Below are 18,109 nucleotides of genomic sequence, written 5' to 3'. Positions count from 1 at the left end.
CATTTTAAAAAACTTCTATAGTTACAACAATTTACTAAAAAATTTTAATTAAACCCAACTATATAAGTTTGTGTTGATTAGCTCTAGATCAGGGTTTCTGAAATTAGACCAAGTTGCCTTCTTAAGGACTAATACAAAAATTTAGGGAATCATGAGCAGCATAAGGGCAACAGGGAGGCGTGAAGAGCAAATGAGCCAGAGGTGACCTTGAGGAAACTAAACCACATATTCTGGACTTGATGATAAAAAGAAAAAAAAAATCTTATGTGATCTCTATAATAGATTTTTAAGATATCTGGTTGGATGTAGAGGGCCATTTTAAGGATTTCACATTAATAATTTTAGTTGTATTGCTCAACCCTTACTTTAGGGTACACAGAGAGAAAATCACCATTATGAAAATACTTACAGGACTTAAAAAGAATCCGGCCCATGAGATGCCCAGTCACATAGGAAATCTAAAAGTTTAAGTGCATATAAATGATATATATTTATCTAAAAAACATAGATTAAGTCTTTTGGAAAAAAAAGTTTTCTCGTATCAAATTTAAATGTGCTGGCAAATCAACAACCAATTTTTTCACGTCTGGCCTACTGAACTAAAGACATGCATATGGCTTACTTAAATACAATTTTAGCAAAAATATTGTAATAATTTAAATAATACTTAATAATAATGTATAACTCGTTTACTAAATACCACGCATTTGAATTGTATTTTATTTTATTTGAATCAGTTAATTATTTTATTTAAACAAAAGGGCAAAAAAAGGACAAATGAAGCATATAAAAATTTTGAGTCCATTGAAAGCTGCATTTCCTCGTTAACTTCTCTACTAAACTTTTGTCCACTGCCCTGGTCTGTTTATCTGATGCTGCGCTGATATAGAACTTCCAATTCCGTTTCCTAAAATACATGTGTTTTAATTATTTAATTTTAAAGAGTTAATATAATTAAAGTTAATAATTTTTTGGATTTTTTTTCAACTGAATACTTCAAAATATTATTTATAAAGTCTTTTTATAGGTACATTAATTAATAGTTAAGCTACTACTTTTATGATGCATAGCTATCAATTAAAAAAAAATTAGCCTTAAATACCTAAAATTGTATAAATAGTACCATTATGACTTTACATTTAAAAGTTGTCAAATATTTTAATTACTTTTAAATAAGCCTAGTTTTTACAAAATAAACTTTTCTGTGTCAAGGTGAGCTTTTGTAAAATATAAACCAGTTTTAATTGGGTAAAGATTGAAAAATTTCCCTTAGCAACCCACAAACCTTTAGTTTATGTTCATTCTAATTATAAATTATATTAAACATCACTTTGACTAAAAAATTGAATATTATACAGTAACTCACTAGATTTTATTTTATTTAAAAAAATTAACCTTATACTTGAACAAGTGACCTCCATCACATAATGTTTCTCATTTCATGGAAGTAAGTTTATCATCAGAGGTCCCTCTCTTCCTTTTGAGTTGCCAGGCGTTCTGATCTCTGATAGAACTTATTGAACAGATGTGAAAGTATTCACCTTGATGTAAGTACTCTGTAAAAATATTTTTGTGATACTTAACAATTCAATTCAAAGAAAACTGCTCTTGGTGACTTAAAATTGTCTTTAATTTTTTGTTAAATAAAAGCTTTTTAAAATAAATTCAAATCAAGTTTTTAGTAAATTTTTTATAAAATATAAAAAACAGTTAAACTTAATTTATTTAATATTTATCAAAATCTAGAATTAATACAGCCTGAGACTTTCAGAAATCTTTAAGCTCTCCTGAAAGTTTGCAAAAATCAAAACTTTCCCGCGTTTGATAGACATACTCAAATATCCTGACTTTTACTAAATTATCCTGAAGTTTTTTAAACTTTCTTAAATACCCAAAGTACCCTGAGTGAGAGGCAACCCTGAGCTGAGATTTTTATAAAGAAGGTTAGCCATTCTTTAGGTCAAAAAAACTATCCTTAAAAAACGCTACTTCAATCATAAATTTTTGAAAGTCCTTTAAAAAGTTTTTATTACACACAAAATAAATCAAGGAGACTTTTCAAAACTATTAGTTTTAAAGTATTCAACTGTTAAAACTTATATATCTAAATTTAATATGAGATTTAAATAAATTACAATTTTAAAATCAAAATAAAACTACCCTGAATTAAAAAAGTCACACTGGCCAGTGTCAAACTGATATATTCAAAACTTTCAAATTTTGACTTGAGCATGGAAAAGATACTCAAAGATACTTAACATGTTTTTTGTAAAAAACACTTTTATAATATGGAAAAAGAAATTTAATATATTAAAGTGTCAAATCTAAAATTTAATTTTAAAGATATTTATTCTTTTTAAGTTTTTAGGTTTCTCCAGGTATTTTGGTGAGTTATTTTCAAAATTAAAGGTTATTTTCAAAATTTCTCAAACTATAGAAATTTTCAAATATATTTTACCTAAATTTTAAGTTATTATTTTTTTAGGTGTCAAGGTTGTTTGGCAACCCTGGAATTTGGAAGGTGTGTCAATCCTAAGAAAAATTAAGAATAGTCTGAGTCATTCTAAGAGATAAGAGTTACAAAAACTCTCACTGTATTATTAAATTTTTGATATTAAACTTATCAGATATATAATTATTTGTATTTATTGTATCAATTTATTTTGTATGTTAAAAAAATGCTGAAAAAATTGTAATATAAATTATATTTCATTGTAACAATACTTAGTAATTTCATTAGTAGCACAAAGTTTAAATTAGAAGACTTGATAAAATCAAAAATAAGCTCTATACAAACCTTTTCCATGTATTTGAAATTTACTGTAAAAATTCTATATGAGGTTTTTCTAAGAAAATAGATTTTATAATTTTGTTTAATCACATTAAATGTATTGGAAGTACGAAAATGGTTGTTTTTTAACAAGTTGGTTGAAAAAAAACTATCAGGGCTAGAATTTGCTAAAATATTAAATTTCATTCTTAAAAATAAATAAACTAGATTTAAATTTTTTTTTTTTAGCGATACTTGATTAATTTATGTACTCAAAAATAATTTGTACACGAGTGTGCATCTATGTACACCTTAACGACCACTGATTTAAAGTAATTAAATTTGTAAGTAGTTTTGTTAATCCTTAATTTTAGGCCCTGATTAAAAAAATAATGGTGAAAATATAGCCATATTGTTCATAAAAGTTCTAGAAAATTCCTTAGATATAGTATATATAGTCAAGTGTGTGTTTTAATTTCCTTTTCAACAAAGTTTGTGAACAACACAATTGCTGTCAAGTAAGAGTTTTGATTTTTTTCTAATAAAATTTTGTTTGTTTATCTACTGATATATTTACAACAGTTCAATTTTTTCACCTAGAAAAAATATATAGAAAATAAAAACTCTAGCATAAACTTCAGTAATAGAAACAAATACTAACTTTTTTTTTAAATTAAAAGTTGTGTTAATTCTTTGTACTAAATCATACTCACAAGGTATTTTAGTTTTGTTTTATTAAAAATGTTATTAATATTGTGACATTTTAAAATTTTATATAAACCTTTTTTAAAGTATAAAAATAATCATATATTTTTATTTCTAAAGTTTATGCAACAGTTATCATTTTATAAGGATTTTCTATTTTATGTGTTTTTTTTTTCAAGTTTACCTAAAGCTTAGCTAACTTATGATTTTTATTTTTGTTTTACTAGAATTATTCCTTGAGTCTACCATTAAAAAAAACTGAAGTTAATTTTACCAAATAAATTTTCTATTTAAAAACTGCACCCATGTTAACAGGGTAGGTACTTAACTTAGTTAACTGAAAAGCCTGTAACTTGACAATTTAGGCTAAAAAAAAGCATTGAAAACCCTGGAAATGAAGAAAACTTAAAAAAATTGGGAAATCCTGGAATTTTGAATAAAAATCACTAAAAAACATGGTAAAATCTGGAATTTTTAACAATTTTTACATGTTAAGTAGGAACTTTTTATTCAATACAAATTTTATGATATAAATGAAAATTTTGTGTCATCATCAAAATTTTTCTATCAAAAATACATTTAATGTACCTTTACAATATCTTTTTAATGTAATTATATATTTAAGCACAGTTTTTAACCTAAAAAATCAAGTTTAATCTATAAATAGAGTCAAAACAAGTACTTTAACAAAACCTGGAAGAATTTTGAAAACTTGGAGAAAATTTTCCTAAAGTCAGTGGCAACCCTGTGTAAATTTCAATGCTTATGGTTTTTTATTGATTTTTGAATAGTGAATTTTGAAATAACTACAGAAAATTAAAGTTTAATCTCATTTGATAAAACCAATTTTAGTTGATATAGCTTCAAGCAACAGTCCTGAAATAGGGTTTATTCAAAGTTAAATACTCAGGATAGTTATAATTTTGATTTCACGATGATTCATGCAACTATGGTGTTATTTTAAAAAATCAAAGTAACTTTAGGTATTTCTTGAAACCTTATTTATTTTTATAAATCTCTAAATCATTTTTTTATCCGAGTAATTTTTGAGTTTACCATTAAACTATCTGGAATTAATATCAGTTTATAAAATAAAAACTACACCTGTATTAACTGTATTGCTACTTTACCTGGAAACCAGTAAAAATCTGTAATTTGACAATTTAGGCCAATATAAACCTTGAACTTGAAAAATCTTGAAAAAGACTCTAAAACCAGGAAATTATAATAAAAATTACTCATAAACCTAAAAAACCTGTAGTTTTAAACAATTTATATGTAAAGTAGAAAAATTTTATTACACAAAAATTTGCAATATAAATTAAAATTTAGTGTTATCATGAAGAATTTTCTATTATATACACATTTAAAGTACCTTAAAAGTATCTTTTTATGGTTTTTATACTAATTTACACATTTTTTTACCACAAAAATCTAGTTTAATCTAAAAGTAGTCCCTAAAACAAGAACTTTGAAACCTGGAAAAAAACTTCCTAAACTCAGTGGCAACCTTGTGTTAAATTAAATGCTCCTGTTTTTTAATGGTTTTTTAAATATTAAATATTTAAATAACCACAGGCAACAAAGGTTTATTCTCATTTCAATAAAACCAATTTTAGCTGTTAGAGCTTGAAGCAACAATCTTGAAATAGGGTTAATTAAAAGTTAGAAACTCAGAATAATTTAAAAATCAGTGTTGAATTTAATGCTTGTGGGTTATTAGTGATGTTTTGAATATTAAATGTTGAAATAACAACTGAAAGTAAAAGTTTAATCTAGTTTTAATCAAATTAGTTTTATGTGTTATAGCTTCAAGCTACAAACCTGATAGATTTGATTAATAAGTGTGTGTTTTAAATTGTTTTTCAACAAAGTTTGTGAACAACACAATTGCTGTCAAGTAAGAGTTTTGATTTTTTTCTAATAAAGTATTGTTTATTTATCTACTGAAATATTTTTAACATTTCAATTTTTTAACTTATAAAATATCTATAGAAAATAAAAACTCTAGCATAAACTTCAGTAATAAAAATAAATGATACTTTTTTTTTAAATTTATAAGTTGTGTAAATTCTGTTAGATCAAATTGTTTGTATTAAATCATACTCACAAGGTCTTTTAGTTTCCTTTTTTTAATTATTTTATTAATATTATGACATTTTAAATTTTTATTTAAACCTTTTTTAAAGTAAAAATAAATTCATATATTTTTATTTCTAAAGTTTATGCAAGAGTTATCATTTTATAAAGATTTTCTATTTTATTTTTTTTTTTTTTAAGTATACCTAAAGCTTAGCTAAATTATGATTTTTATTTTTGTTTTAATAGAATTATTCCTTGAGTCTACCATTAAAAACAAATTGGTAATTATTTTTACCAAATAAACACTCTATAAAAATACTACACCTATGTTAACAGGGTAGCTACTTAACTTGGTTAACTTAAAAGGCTGTAACTTGACAATTTAGGCTAAAAAAAACATTGAAAACCCTGGAAATGAAGAAATCTTAAAAATACTGGGAAAACCTGGAATTTTGTATATAAAAAATCACTAAAAAACATGGTAAAATCTGCAATTTTTAATAATTTTTAAATGTAAAGTAGAAAAATTTTATTCAACACAAAAATTAAAAAAAAGATGAAAAGCAGAGAGCTTTTGAAGCTTTAAATAAAAAACATTTTAAAAGTATGTTAATAATATGTTAAATAAGGATTAAAAAAATCGAGATGACCAAGTATTTTTAAATATTGTTTAAAACTACTCAGGACAGATTTAAGTCTTTTTGTTGAACATAAAAGATATCTCAGGATACATTTGAGTAAGGATATTTTTTTGACTTGAAAATTGACAATCCTGTTTATTGTAAAACTGATACATAATTAAATATTCTTTTATAAATCAAGTGTAGTTTAAATTTTTAAACTAAGTTTTTCAAATGATGTTCAAGTATGCCCCAAGCTTAGTTTGTAATTTTTTATTTTGACAAATTTAGATCAACTAATCAAATTATCCAATAACTACGCCTATGTTTAGTTAAACGCTTTGAAATTGTGGTATTTTTATGATTTTTTGAATAATGTTTACTAAAATAACAACAGGATATAAAAGTTTAGTGTCAACACATAGCAATTATTTGCAGCTGGTAGAGCTTAAAGCAACAGCATTTACAAATAACATTAATAAATAGGGTTTATGAAAAGTTAGATGAACAGGACAATTTTTTTTATTTAATTGTAACTAAAGGTAGTTGATTTCTAATATAGAAAATAACAACAAATTATTAATTCTGTTAATTTTATAGTGAATAATAGTTGAAAGTTATTTCAAACGATCAAGTTTATTTTAATTTTTATACTAAGTTGTTCAATATGTTGTTCAAGTTTACCTGAAGCTTAGCTTGTAATTTTGAAAATTTATTTTCTAAATCAAGTTTGGGGTTTTGTAAAGTTAGAATAATTTTAGGTATTTTTAATCCTAGTCCTTTTTCATTAACTCGTGAATGAAAAATCGTTGTTCCATATTCATACATAAGATTTTTTATAGACAAATATGTTAAATTTTTTTAATAATAAACCTTTGCATTTTATTCTGGTACAGAGTATTTCTTTCATATAATTAAAATTAAATTAAGTTAAATGTACATGTATTAGTAGAAACTTAACTTTTTTCTAACTCATTTTGAATTTTTGTAGAGAGTTTAGTTGTAAATAAAAATGGCAGACCAAATTGTCGATAAATACAAGAGTTGTGATGACAACAGGCTCGGCGAAATTATTTTCGTTGAAGGCGACCTGAAAAAGTTTAACATTGAGTACTGGCATCCTGAACTCAATAAGTACAAAGATTTCAGGCACGAAGATTGTATGAAAAACTTGAGGTTGGGAACAAGACATCATTTGAAGGTAAATTTCGAAGACAATGAGTTTACCGACGGTGATACAAACATGTGGTACAATTCGTACGACTGCACACACCACCAACACGCTGAAGATATGTACAAAATGTTTGTGGAAGAAGTTCATAAACATCTTGTGGAAAACGTTTTGCCAAAGCTCCTACCGGTTCAAGATGAGAGCTTGCTCCAAGCACTTGCTTTTAACTGGAACACCTACAAAACAACAATTGATAATTTCTCAGAGCTTTTCAAGCATCTTGAGCTTTGGATTGAAGATGTTCCAGAAGACGAAGTGCCAAAAGACGGAATTAAAAAGATTGGCTTGAAAGGGTTCAAAAAAGAAATCGTTTTGAATATAGATATCAAAGAAAGGTTGAAGACAATTCTAAGTCAAACTACTGACAATCACAGAGCTGGCATGGAAGTTAATTGCGACGAAATAAAGACTCTTTGTGACATGCTAGTCGAGATGGAGTGTTACGAAGAAGTTTTCGAAAAAAGTTTCTTAGACCAAGCAGAAGAATACTACTTAAGGGTCGCAGAAAAAAACATTGTTGACATGTCGTCACACGAGTACGTTGTCGCGGTCGAAACTTTAATTGCAAACGAAAAAGCACGCACTGGTTCGTACGGTAATGAAAAAACTACTGATAAGACCAGAAGCGTGTTACAGAAAATTCTCATTTCTGACAAATTGCAAGCAATAGCTCATCGCCAAGGATGCGGCGGAGTTCCGAGAATGATCGAAGAAAAATCGGAAGAACAGCTCAAGAGTGTGTACAAAACTTTCAAAAGAGTCAAAGGTGGACATAAAATCATGCAAGACTGTTTGGCAAGTTATGAACTAGCAGCAGGTGAAAAATTGTTGGAAGAAACGGCTATACCATCACAAGCCGCGAAGAAAGTCAACGGATTGGTTGAGCTGAAGAACACTTGTAATAGACTTGTGACCAACTCCTTTTCCGACAACCATGAGTATAAGCTTGTGGTCGACGGCACCTTTAATAAAATTGTCACCAACAAAAAAGTCTGTGAACACTTGTGTATTTATATTGACATGAAAAAAATTAAATTTTACTCAGATCAGAAACAAAATGAGATGGAAACAGTTTTAAATCACTTCGAGACCATTTACAGAAAAATAACCGAAGAAGTAAAACCTGATTTCAACGCAGCTTTTAAAAAGTATTTGTGCAAAAGGCTCGTGAGGCCCAAATCTCCATACATGGCTTACGACAAAATTATTGTTGATTGGTTGAAAGAATTCGGCCACCCGTACGACTCAAAAGAACCGATCAAGATAATAAAAGACTTCGAGGCGTCCAGAAAGTTGAACAAAGCCTTCAGGAAAGAAGGAAATCCTTGCAGAGATGTTAATTTGACTTTCAGAGTAGTGAGCGCTCGCACATGGCCTGCTTATAAAAGGCTTGACGCAAATCTTATACCTGCGGTTGTAAGAGACAGCTTTGAAAGATTTCAAAATTTCTACCATCATAGAGCGGAGGAGAACACGTACAAGACTTTGAGAGTTTTGAACAAGAACTTTTTAGCCGAAGTAAGTTTAGACTTATCAGTCAAGACATACACTCTACAATTGTACTCATACTACCAGATACCAGTTATTGAGCTTTTCAATCAGAGAAATCAATTTACTTTCGAAGAGATGTTAAACGAAACTAATTTGTCGGAAAACGATTTAACGGAAGTACTTCGTTCTCTAACATGCGAGAAATCAAAAATTCTTTTGAAGAATCCTTATGGTAATACTTACTCACCCACTGACAGCTTCACGGTCAACCAAGGTTTGGATCATGAGTCCGACAGGATCTACGTCCAAATGCTTCCGAAAGCTTAAATTTGGCGGAAACATCGTTTTTAGTTATAGGTTAAAAAATTTAAAAATATACATGTTCATAGTATGTATAAATAGTGATATATGTTCTAGTTTTTGATTACCTTTTGTTAAATGAAAATTCCTAAAATAAAAAACATCTTTTTATAAGTAAAATAATTTGAAAAATTTAGCAGCACCTTTACTTAAAGCTTTGTTAAAGGCTATGTTAAACTTTTTAAAGGCAGATTTTGATTTTGAAACGTACTTTTTTTTTGTTTTGAAACTCGTATTTGTTCTTATGTCTAAGTTTTTAGGTGCAAATAAATTAGTTTATATTACTAAAATGTTTTGTGTATTTTTTCAAACTTACATTAATCAGATTCAAACTGCTTATTTATAATATAGTACTTATATGTCGATAACAAATAATTAAATATTATTGTGTTTTGAAGTATCTTTTGTTGAACAAAACTACTTGAATTTTAACCCCTGCTTTTACAAAACGAAAAACTACAAAATTTATGTTAATAGGAATCTGGTTGAAGATCAACATCCGACCAAATACTATTTAAAAATTGAATTTTAATCTGGCCGGATCCATTGTTAAAAAATTATTCAGATCTACATGATTCTTTATTTGATGAGTTCCGTAGATTTTTTTATTAAGAAGTTAACAGTAATTTTAAAGTCCAACAACAGATCGTTTTTATATTTTATTTATTGTATACCCATTAAGAATTAAAATACTTTATACTTGGTTATTATTATTTTTTACTTTTTTTAATTAAAATAAATGTTATGTTAAGTTCAAAACATTACTTTTAATTTTTATAAAACTGTTACTAAATTTTACACTTTAACAAAGATTTTTTTCAACCTAGTATGATCAATCTTTTGACCTCTAAATGATCTTATGAGACTCTACGGGCTCTGAAGCGTTCAAAAACAGCATTTTTTGACTTCTAACTTTTACTTTTTCATAGTAAAACCAATCTATCTATGAAGTATCTATAAAAGCAGCTGTTGTTTATATTTTAAGAAAAATCTTAATGCTTTTCCGTAGAAACTTAATCAAAGGTAGTTATAAATTTTAATCAGAACTCACAACAGATATACAAAGTCAAAAGTTTTTATTAACAACCTCTATTTGTATTTGTAATTCTAAATAGACACCACAACAAAAGTCTGAAAATTTAAATGAAACAAAACTCAATCAGATATACTTTACTACGTATTAAAAAAATGTATTTTTTTACGATCTATAAAACAAACTATTTTAAGTGCATGTAATATAATTTTGTTAGACTAAAAAAAAACAGAAATACTTACAATTTTGTTTAAAAACTTTAAAGATACAAGTTTTATACAGTCAGTTGTTTAGCTTTTTATTCATGACTTAAATCGTCTTTAAAAATTGAAACTATGTCAAAGTTCTATTTACTGTTTGGAAAAAAACATCTTAAACGCAGTAGTTGTTAGTTTTGTTTTTAGGCTAATAGTATTTACTTGATAATATCTTAAGTGGGTAAAAAATGTATGTAGGTGTGAAGTAACATTAAGTGATTTTGCAGATCCCAATTAAAATGTTTACATAAACTATATTGGTTTTTAAGCGTAAAATTAACAAGTTTATTCTAAATTACTTTTTGCTGGATACATAATAAGTCATTAAAAAAAAGTGACTTAAGTACAAATTTAATATAACAACTAATTTCCACAATTGTAATTTTTTAGAAATAATGACTTTATCACTACATTACTAAAATTTCTTTTTACTTCATAAATTAATAAAATCTTAGCAAAAATAAAACCTTTATCTAAAGAAGCTTTTTTTATTAGTTAAGTCAATAAATTAAAAATATTTAATTTTAACTGTTTACATAAAGTTGAAATAAAAAAAAAGAGCTAAAATTTTAAGCTTGTAAGATTTGTAATTAATACTGCAATAATTTGCTTGAAATAAAAAACTTTAACATTTCCTGTTGTTAACTTGACAAATAGTGACCGTTTCCCAAAAACACATAACAGCTTCCAACTTGTTCTGGTAAACTATCGTACATTTTCTTTCCTTAACACCCATCTTGTCTGGCTCACCAATGCCCCAATTGTACAGTAGGTCAGTTGCTGGGCGACCGTCAAAAAATGTCCAGTTAACATATAAGTTTGAGTCGACGATACCAACATAAATTTCTGGATATTTGTTCAACTTGACCACTTTTAAAATATCACTGTAAACTTAATTTTAGTTTTAGTTTAAAAAATTAAAGTACATAAAAAAACAGTAAAAATTCTAATTTGATTTTAAATTTAGAATCATACACTTTTTAAATGGGAGAATAATAGAATTTTTTACTACCGTTCATTGTTAACTTTACTTTTAAAATTAACAAATATAAAATTTCTGTCAAGAAGGTTTTGTTTTAAGTTTATGATTTCAAACTGTAATATTTTGTAAAAGTAAAATAAATAAAAAGTTTAACGAAGGTTCATAGAACTTTTGTTTACAACTTTTTAAAATAACTAGTTCTAGTACTTAGCATAAAAACAAACACATAAACATTATTCTTTAAAATTATGTTAATTAACTGTATTATTAATTTGACAAATATATGCATAGAAATTGAAAAATAGCTTTTTTAAGCCAAAGCTTAATGTAAAATATTAAATATCAAAAATAAAGCTTCTTTCGTTTGATTCATAACTTATTAAATTGTTACTACGATTACCACAAGTATTTAAGTTTAAAAGCATGTACAGTTTTGGGAAACGTATCTAAATTGCAGGAAGACACAAATGCACAAGGTTACTAAATTGCATGAGTGAACATATTGCACGAAACCAAATTTGCACCAAGCCAAAGTTGCACGAAGACGATTTTGCACCAAAGGTCAATTTTGCACGAGTTACATTTTTGCACATGAGTAAAAAAATAAAGAAAAAAAAAGAAATAAAAACTAAAAAATAATTTAATAAAAAAAAAAGCTACGGACCGAGGTAAGGGTTAAGGGTAACAGTAATAAATAATATATATATAAAAAAAAATAAAAAATAAAAACCCATGCAATATTATCTCCGTGCAATATTGTCTGCTCGTGCAAAAATCTCTTCGCACAAAAGTGACCCTCTGTGCAAAAGTATCTTCGTGCAGTTTTATCCCCTCATGCAAAAGTTTCTTCGTGCAATTTGTCCCCTCGTGCAATTTTATACGCGGCGACAAATTTTAATCAGATTAAATAAATTTTCAAATATTGTAATTCATTTAGTAATATTTTAGTTTTTAGTTTTTTATTTTCTGAAAATACTTGGTATTCAGTATTATCTTTGTATATTTTTGAAATTTTAAGTACTAAAATAATAAAAATACTAAACAGCCGATGAAATTTTTGTAACGTATAATTTTTGAACAACACTATAAAGATTATTTATATTTTAAAAAAAGACGTCAAAAAAACATTTTAAAGTTGAAGAAAAATTATGTTAGACAAGAAATAGTTTCATATCTAACTGTTTTAAAACATTAAAAATAATTTGTTTTTATTTCAGATGTGATTTATCTTGAACAATTTCTAAATATGTAAAAAGTAAAGGACTTTTATAACAAATCTAGCTTGTAGTATATTTTAATGCTCTTTAGTTTTACATATTAATTACTTGTGATAACTATTTCCAATATTTCCAAGAAGGCTTGAAACCATTGAACCGTTAATTTTTCTGCAGTATTCTTTTGATTCAGTAAAATTTTGGTAAGATTTTCTTAGTTCAAAAGTAAAACATCCTTGAAACAAATTCATAGTTTAAACTTTAGAAAAAAAGTGCGTAGTTTTCGAAAAACTTAAAAACTCTACTTTTGTACGTATACTAGTCTAAAATAATTGTTTTCAGTTTGCTGTATAGTTTTTAAATACTGTATTATTTTACCAAATCAAATTTAAAAGTAAGTATTAAAAAGTTAAATTTACAAGATTTGAATTTTATTTTTGCGTTGAAATGATCATTTAAAATTCATTTTTAAAATAGAACTTTGTAAAAGTAAAATTACAGCAACATTATATAAGTTTTGTTTTTTTGCTCGGAAGTTTTAAAGCAAGTGAAATTTATAAACGATAATTGTTTATGTTAAAAAGCAGTTAAAATAATATTGATAAAAAAAATAGTTATCATATTATTCAAAAGACATATTTGAACAAAGTCTAACCATTGCATGTTTTGTTTTTAACACGTTCAATTTCCCCAATACAAATTCCTTGAATACATTTCCTTGTTCAGTTTTGTAAAACACAACATCAACTAGTTTACACTTACCACTTGTCCAATTACTCCAAATTGGTATTTCAAAACTTTCTGTCTCGTTCTAGTAATAATTAAAACTAATTAGTGTTAGTATTCAAAACATTTTTTTAAATTTCTAAAAAGTTCAAGTAAGCTACGTATTGAAATCACTCTCATGAAAAGTTTTTTGAGCTAGTTAAACAACTGTAGGTTGCTTTTACTGTAACTTAAAAATTTATTATGTAATAACGTATGTATGTTTAAAGATTTAATGTAGAAAAAAGGAATTTTATAAATGCATGAAAAATTTGTTTTAAGTTAAGTTAATTTTAAAGTTTTTAAGTTATAATACACGTTAATTCATACTTATTTTGATTTTTTGTTCCAAAAGCAACTCCTATTACAACAGCTAAAATAGCAATCGTTACAATTGCGAAAATAATTTTGTTTTTTGACTTGATTTGCTTTATTGAGTCCATTATTGTATTGGTAGACAAACTCTAATATTGAATATAACTATAACCTAAAACATTTTTAACTAGACATCTAAGAACTTTATAAAATGAAATTATGATAACTCTTAACAATAACTTTTCAATTTTACAAGTAGTTTATTTCTAATAAATTTATGCGTACTTTATTGTTTAAAAAAAACATTATTTCTACTTCTTTTTTGAAAAACTGCAAACGTTAGCGAAATTTAGTTTATAACAATAACTCAATAACATTATTAGTAGTTTTACATTTTATAAGTTTTGAAAATTACCACTTAAACTATAAGCTATTTAATTTACATACGAGTTTTAAGTTTTTATTTTTTAGAATTTGTATCTTAATGTCATGAAATTTTTTCTATCCTGATAACAGAGTTGATATACTTTTAAGCACTTAAAAGTTTATTACTCATTTTATTTTAAAATGTAAACATTTTAATGCCTTCTTTATTTTAATCCATATAGTATTTATATTTTATTATATTTTAAGAAATACTTTAGAAATTCTATGCTGAAAATAAAACGAAAAAAAATATATTATATAAAATAAAATATACAATAAATAAAACCTGCAAGTTTTACTTTACATGAAGTTCTAGTACATACAAAATATTTAAAAAAATAACAAAGAACAGCTTTTAAGAATGAAATGCGAATGTAGATTTATAAGCTAACTATTCTTATATTTGCTAGTTTTTTAAAGTTTTAGAAAAACTACTTAAAACTGCTAGTATAGTACCTGTACAGAAGAAGTTGTACTTATATCTAGATACGAGTAATGAAAACTTTGCGCTTAGGCAATAACACCTCTTTTTAAAAATAATCAATTTACCGGTTTACGACGAACTCTTGTGAAAGTACTCCCTTAAATTAAAATGTTTACTTAAAAACAACAAACAACTAATGCAGCAAGTTAAAACAATTTTGACAGTTGTTTTTAGCAATTAAAGTAATAAGTTTCTTAAAAAATACTTTTTTAAATCAAAATGTATAATAAACTTTAATTTTAATCCATTACACTTATAGTCATAAAAATTTTAAAAGCAATTTTTTTAAGTAGAAAAAAATTAAAAAACTTTTTTCTTTAGAAGTTTTTACTAAAAAATATTAAAAGCTGTTTGAATTACTTAATTTAGGCATTATTCACTAAGAACAAAGAAATACTATTTTCTAAAAAGATTTTATTGTTAGTGATGTACAGGATTTTAGCTTGGTTTTGACAAATTAAATAAAAAAAAATTTGTTGTTTTAACATTAGTAAAATTTATTAAAGATACATTATTTTTCTCTCTGTTATTAAAATAATAAAACGTTACTTATTATATTTTGTTGAAATTTAAACAAAGGAAATGTATGTACTTATTTGCATCACTGAACTTTATATACTTGTAACTATGTTTTGATTTGTAATTATTTAAACAAAAAATAAAAATAAGTATTTAAATGTAAAACCAATTTTAAAAATAACATAAGCTATCTGATGATAAAAAGTTTAAATTTTTAAAGTTTATTAATATAATTAAAGTTCATTATAATTAAAACTGAGATCAAATAATGATGTTTAAAACTATTCAAATTGCAAGTTTTCGATACTTTATCATCTTACTTTAAAATTTTTACATTGTTTTCTTTGTTTGTCACGGACAAGATTTTAGAAAGGATCCGTGGTGTATGACTCGATAATCGGAACATTTTTTCTTGCACCAATTTTCTAAGCGCTGTTTTTTGTCGCTCAATAAATTGCACTGTTTACTTGCGTATACTTATATAAATTGCCTGACTCACCTAACATGAAAACTTGCGCTGTTTGCATTTTATTCATTTACCAAGCAAATACTCCAAAAAAAAACTTTGATAAAGTGTAAATTATTTGTTTTTATAAAAGTTTAAAAAACCTGAAATAGTCAAAATAAATACCAAATGTTTGAACTATTTTGATAAATGTATTGGCGGCTTTAAATAAACAAACAATAAAAAGCATTTTTGAAAATTGGGAGTTAAGATAAAAAACTTTTTACTTTGATAGCAAATTTTTAGTGCGCTGTTTTGACCAATTTGCATAACTTTAATAACCTAAAACATCAAAAAAGCTATAGATAACAGATAAACTTTAAAGTTAGATCCAGTTCAAAGTTTTAAATAAAATATAATTCATTTATAATTAGTTTGGTGTATACTGTACTTTTGTTTTATATATTAAAAATTATTACAAACAATAGTTCTTTAGAAATATTTAAAGCTCATAGATATTTTATATCAACTTTTGTTTCGTAAAATATAATAAGTAATTTCAACTTTATTGTTACGTTACTGATAAAAAGTATTAAAGGGTTTAAGTTATAAATGTTTTGTGTTACTTATAAATTTTTAGATTTGTAAAAAATGAACTTTGTCTTAGTATTTTATAAACTAAGTTACTTGTTATACAATGCGTTATTAACATAAATTGAGAACTTAAAGGTTTAAACTATATTAAATAAATAAAACAATATTTTATAAACACTACATTGATTTTTTTTGTAATTGTTTAAATGACATATATGTAAAGTTTCAAAGGTTTTAATATTTTATTTTCAATTAATGTTCTAATTAAAAAAACTTGTTAATAATAAATTCTTAGTAAACTTTAATGTATTTAATGTTATATTGTTACATGTAATTAACACTAATAAGAATCTAGAAGTACTATCAAATGTTTGTAAAACACTAGTTTTAGGAAAAGGATATAAACTGTAGGAGAGGATTGCGAAAGAAGGTTCTATACTGTATTCTATCTTTATTATGAGCTTATTCGTGTATTGAATTTACTTATGGTAACAAAGTTGAAACAAACTATAATTTTAATTCAAAACGGGTAGCTGACAAATTTGCACGATCGTAAAAAATTGAATATGTATTTCTACGAGGGGATAGAATTGCATGGGGATACTTTTGCACGTTTTTATTTTTCCTTGTTAATTTCAATTTGTTTTTTTACAATCACTGTTACTTCTAAACCTCGGTTGTTTAGTTAATTATTTTTTTGAGTTTTTACTATGTAACTTTTTATCTGTATTTTTCTTACTCCCGTGCAAAAATGTAATTCGTGCAAATTTGGCTTCGTGCAATTTAGCAACCTCGTGCAATTTTGTCTTCGTCAGATTACACCCGTTGCCATTTAAAACAACTTTTTATTGTCAAAAAAAAAAATATGTTTAGTGACAAATTTTTTGTCTTTTTAGTTTTTTAAAAGTTGTCTGCTTTTGTTAACAATTTGTCTAGAAGTTACATATAAATTTTTCTGCGAGTGAATACAGCATACAGTATTTGTATAAAATAGAAACTTGATTTTATATCAAAAAGTTTCTGTTATTTATAAGTTCGAAAAATGTACTAATTTTATTTTTATATTGCTTAGAAAAGCTTCGAAGCTTTCTTATTTAAACTTATTTCGTAGAATGTTAATTTGTTTTCACTCATAATTTATTTAACTTTTTTACAAAAGTTCGTGCGAGAGTTTAAAAATTTTCTAGAATTAAGTATTAATTTTTATGTTACAAAAATATACATATTGAAAATAATACATACTATTTTTCGTTTATTCAATTTGAACTAATTGTTTAGTAAGTTTGTTAATTATGCGATTTTTACAATTTCATCGGGTAGTATTTATATTACTATAAAAACGTTTGTATTCATCGATTTAAATACTTTGTATATTTTGTTAAGGTAATTAGTAATTTAACATCAAACTAAATGTTACGGTTTATATCATAACATGTCTTAGGAGATATAATATTTTAGTCAAGTTTGCAATAATACAATTTCACTAGCTTTAAATCATTCATAAAAAAACTATAATACTCAATGTAAAAAAAATCTAATCTTTTTATCCCATAATCTTTTGTTTAGTTGTTGAAATAAAGTTTAAAAAACTTTAATCTGCTGACGTATTCAATATTAGTGTTAGTAGTTCATTGCGACAAAAAATGATTCTAAACTTTACATTATAGTAAAATAAAGCAAAAAACTTATTGTTGGTGGCGTCCTAGAACTGGAGATATTTTTTGATTTTAAGCCAACTTTGCTGTTATAATTTTGTTTGAAGTTATAATTCTGATGCCTTCTTATTAATCTATTTTATTTATAAACATTTAAAAAC

At 25.3% G+C, this 18,109-nt stretch overlaps 1 protein-coding gene across 1 annotated transcript; it reads left to right on the top strand.

The window, feature by feature from the left end:
* The first annotated feature begins 7,189 nt into the window (after positions 1–7,189).
* Positions 7,190–9,226, top strand: LOC145843278 (cullin-3-like). The gene has a single exon (XM_082950742.1). It carries the CDS (start codon positions 7,190–7,192, stop codon positions 9,224–9,226), a length of 2,037 nt encoding a protein of 678 aa, XP_082806868.1.
* Positions 9,227–18,109: the final 8,883 nt, after the last annotated feature.

The sequence above is a fragment of the Thalia democratica genome, chromosome 8 (assembly GCF_965202585.1).
Source record: "Thalia democratica chromosome 8, ktThaDemo2.hap1.1, whole genome shotgun sequence".
Taxonomy (NCBI): Eukaryota; Metazoa; Chordata; class Thaliacea; order Salpida; family Salpidae; genus Thalia; species Thalia democratica.
Note: the sequence above shows the minus strand (reverse complement) of the source record. Positions and strands in the feature narration are given on the sequence as shown.

What these genes read in the sequence shown, in the direction of transcription:
- LOC145843278 (XM_082950742.1), top strand. Translation starts at nt 7,190, where the DNA reads ATGGCAGACCAAATTGTCGATAAATACAAGAGTTGTGATGACAACAGG.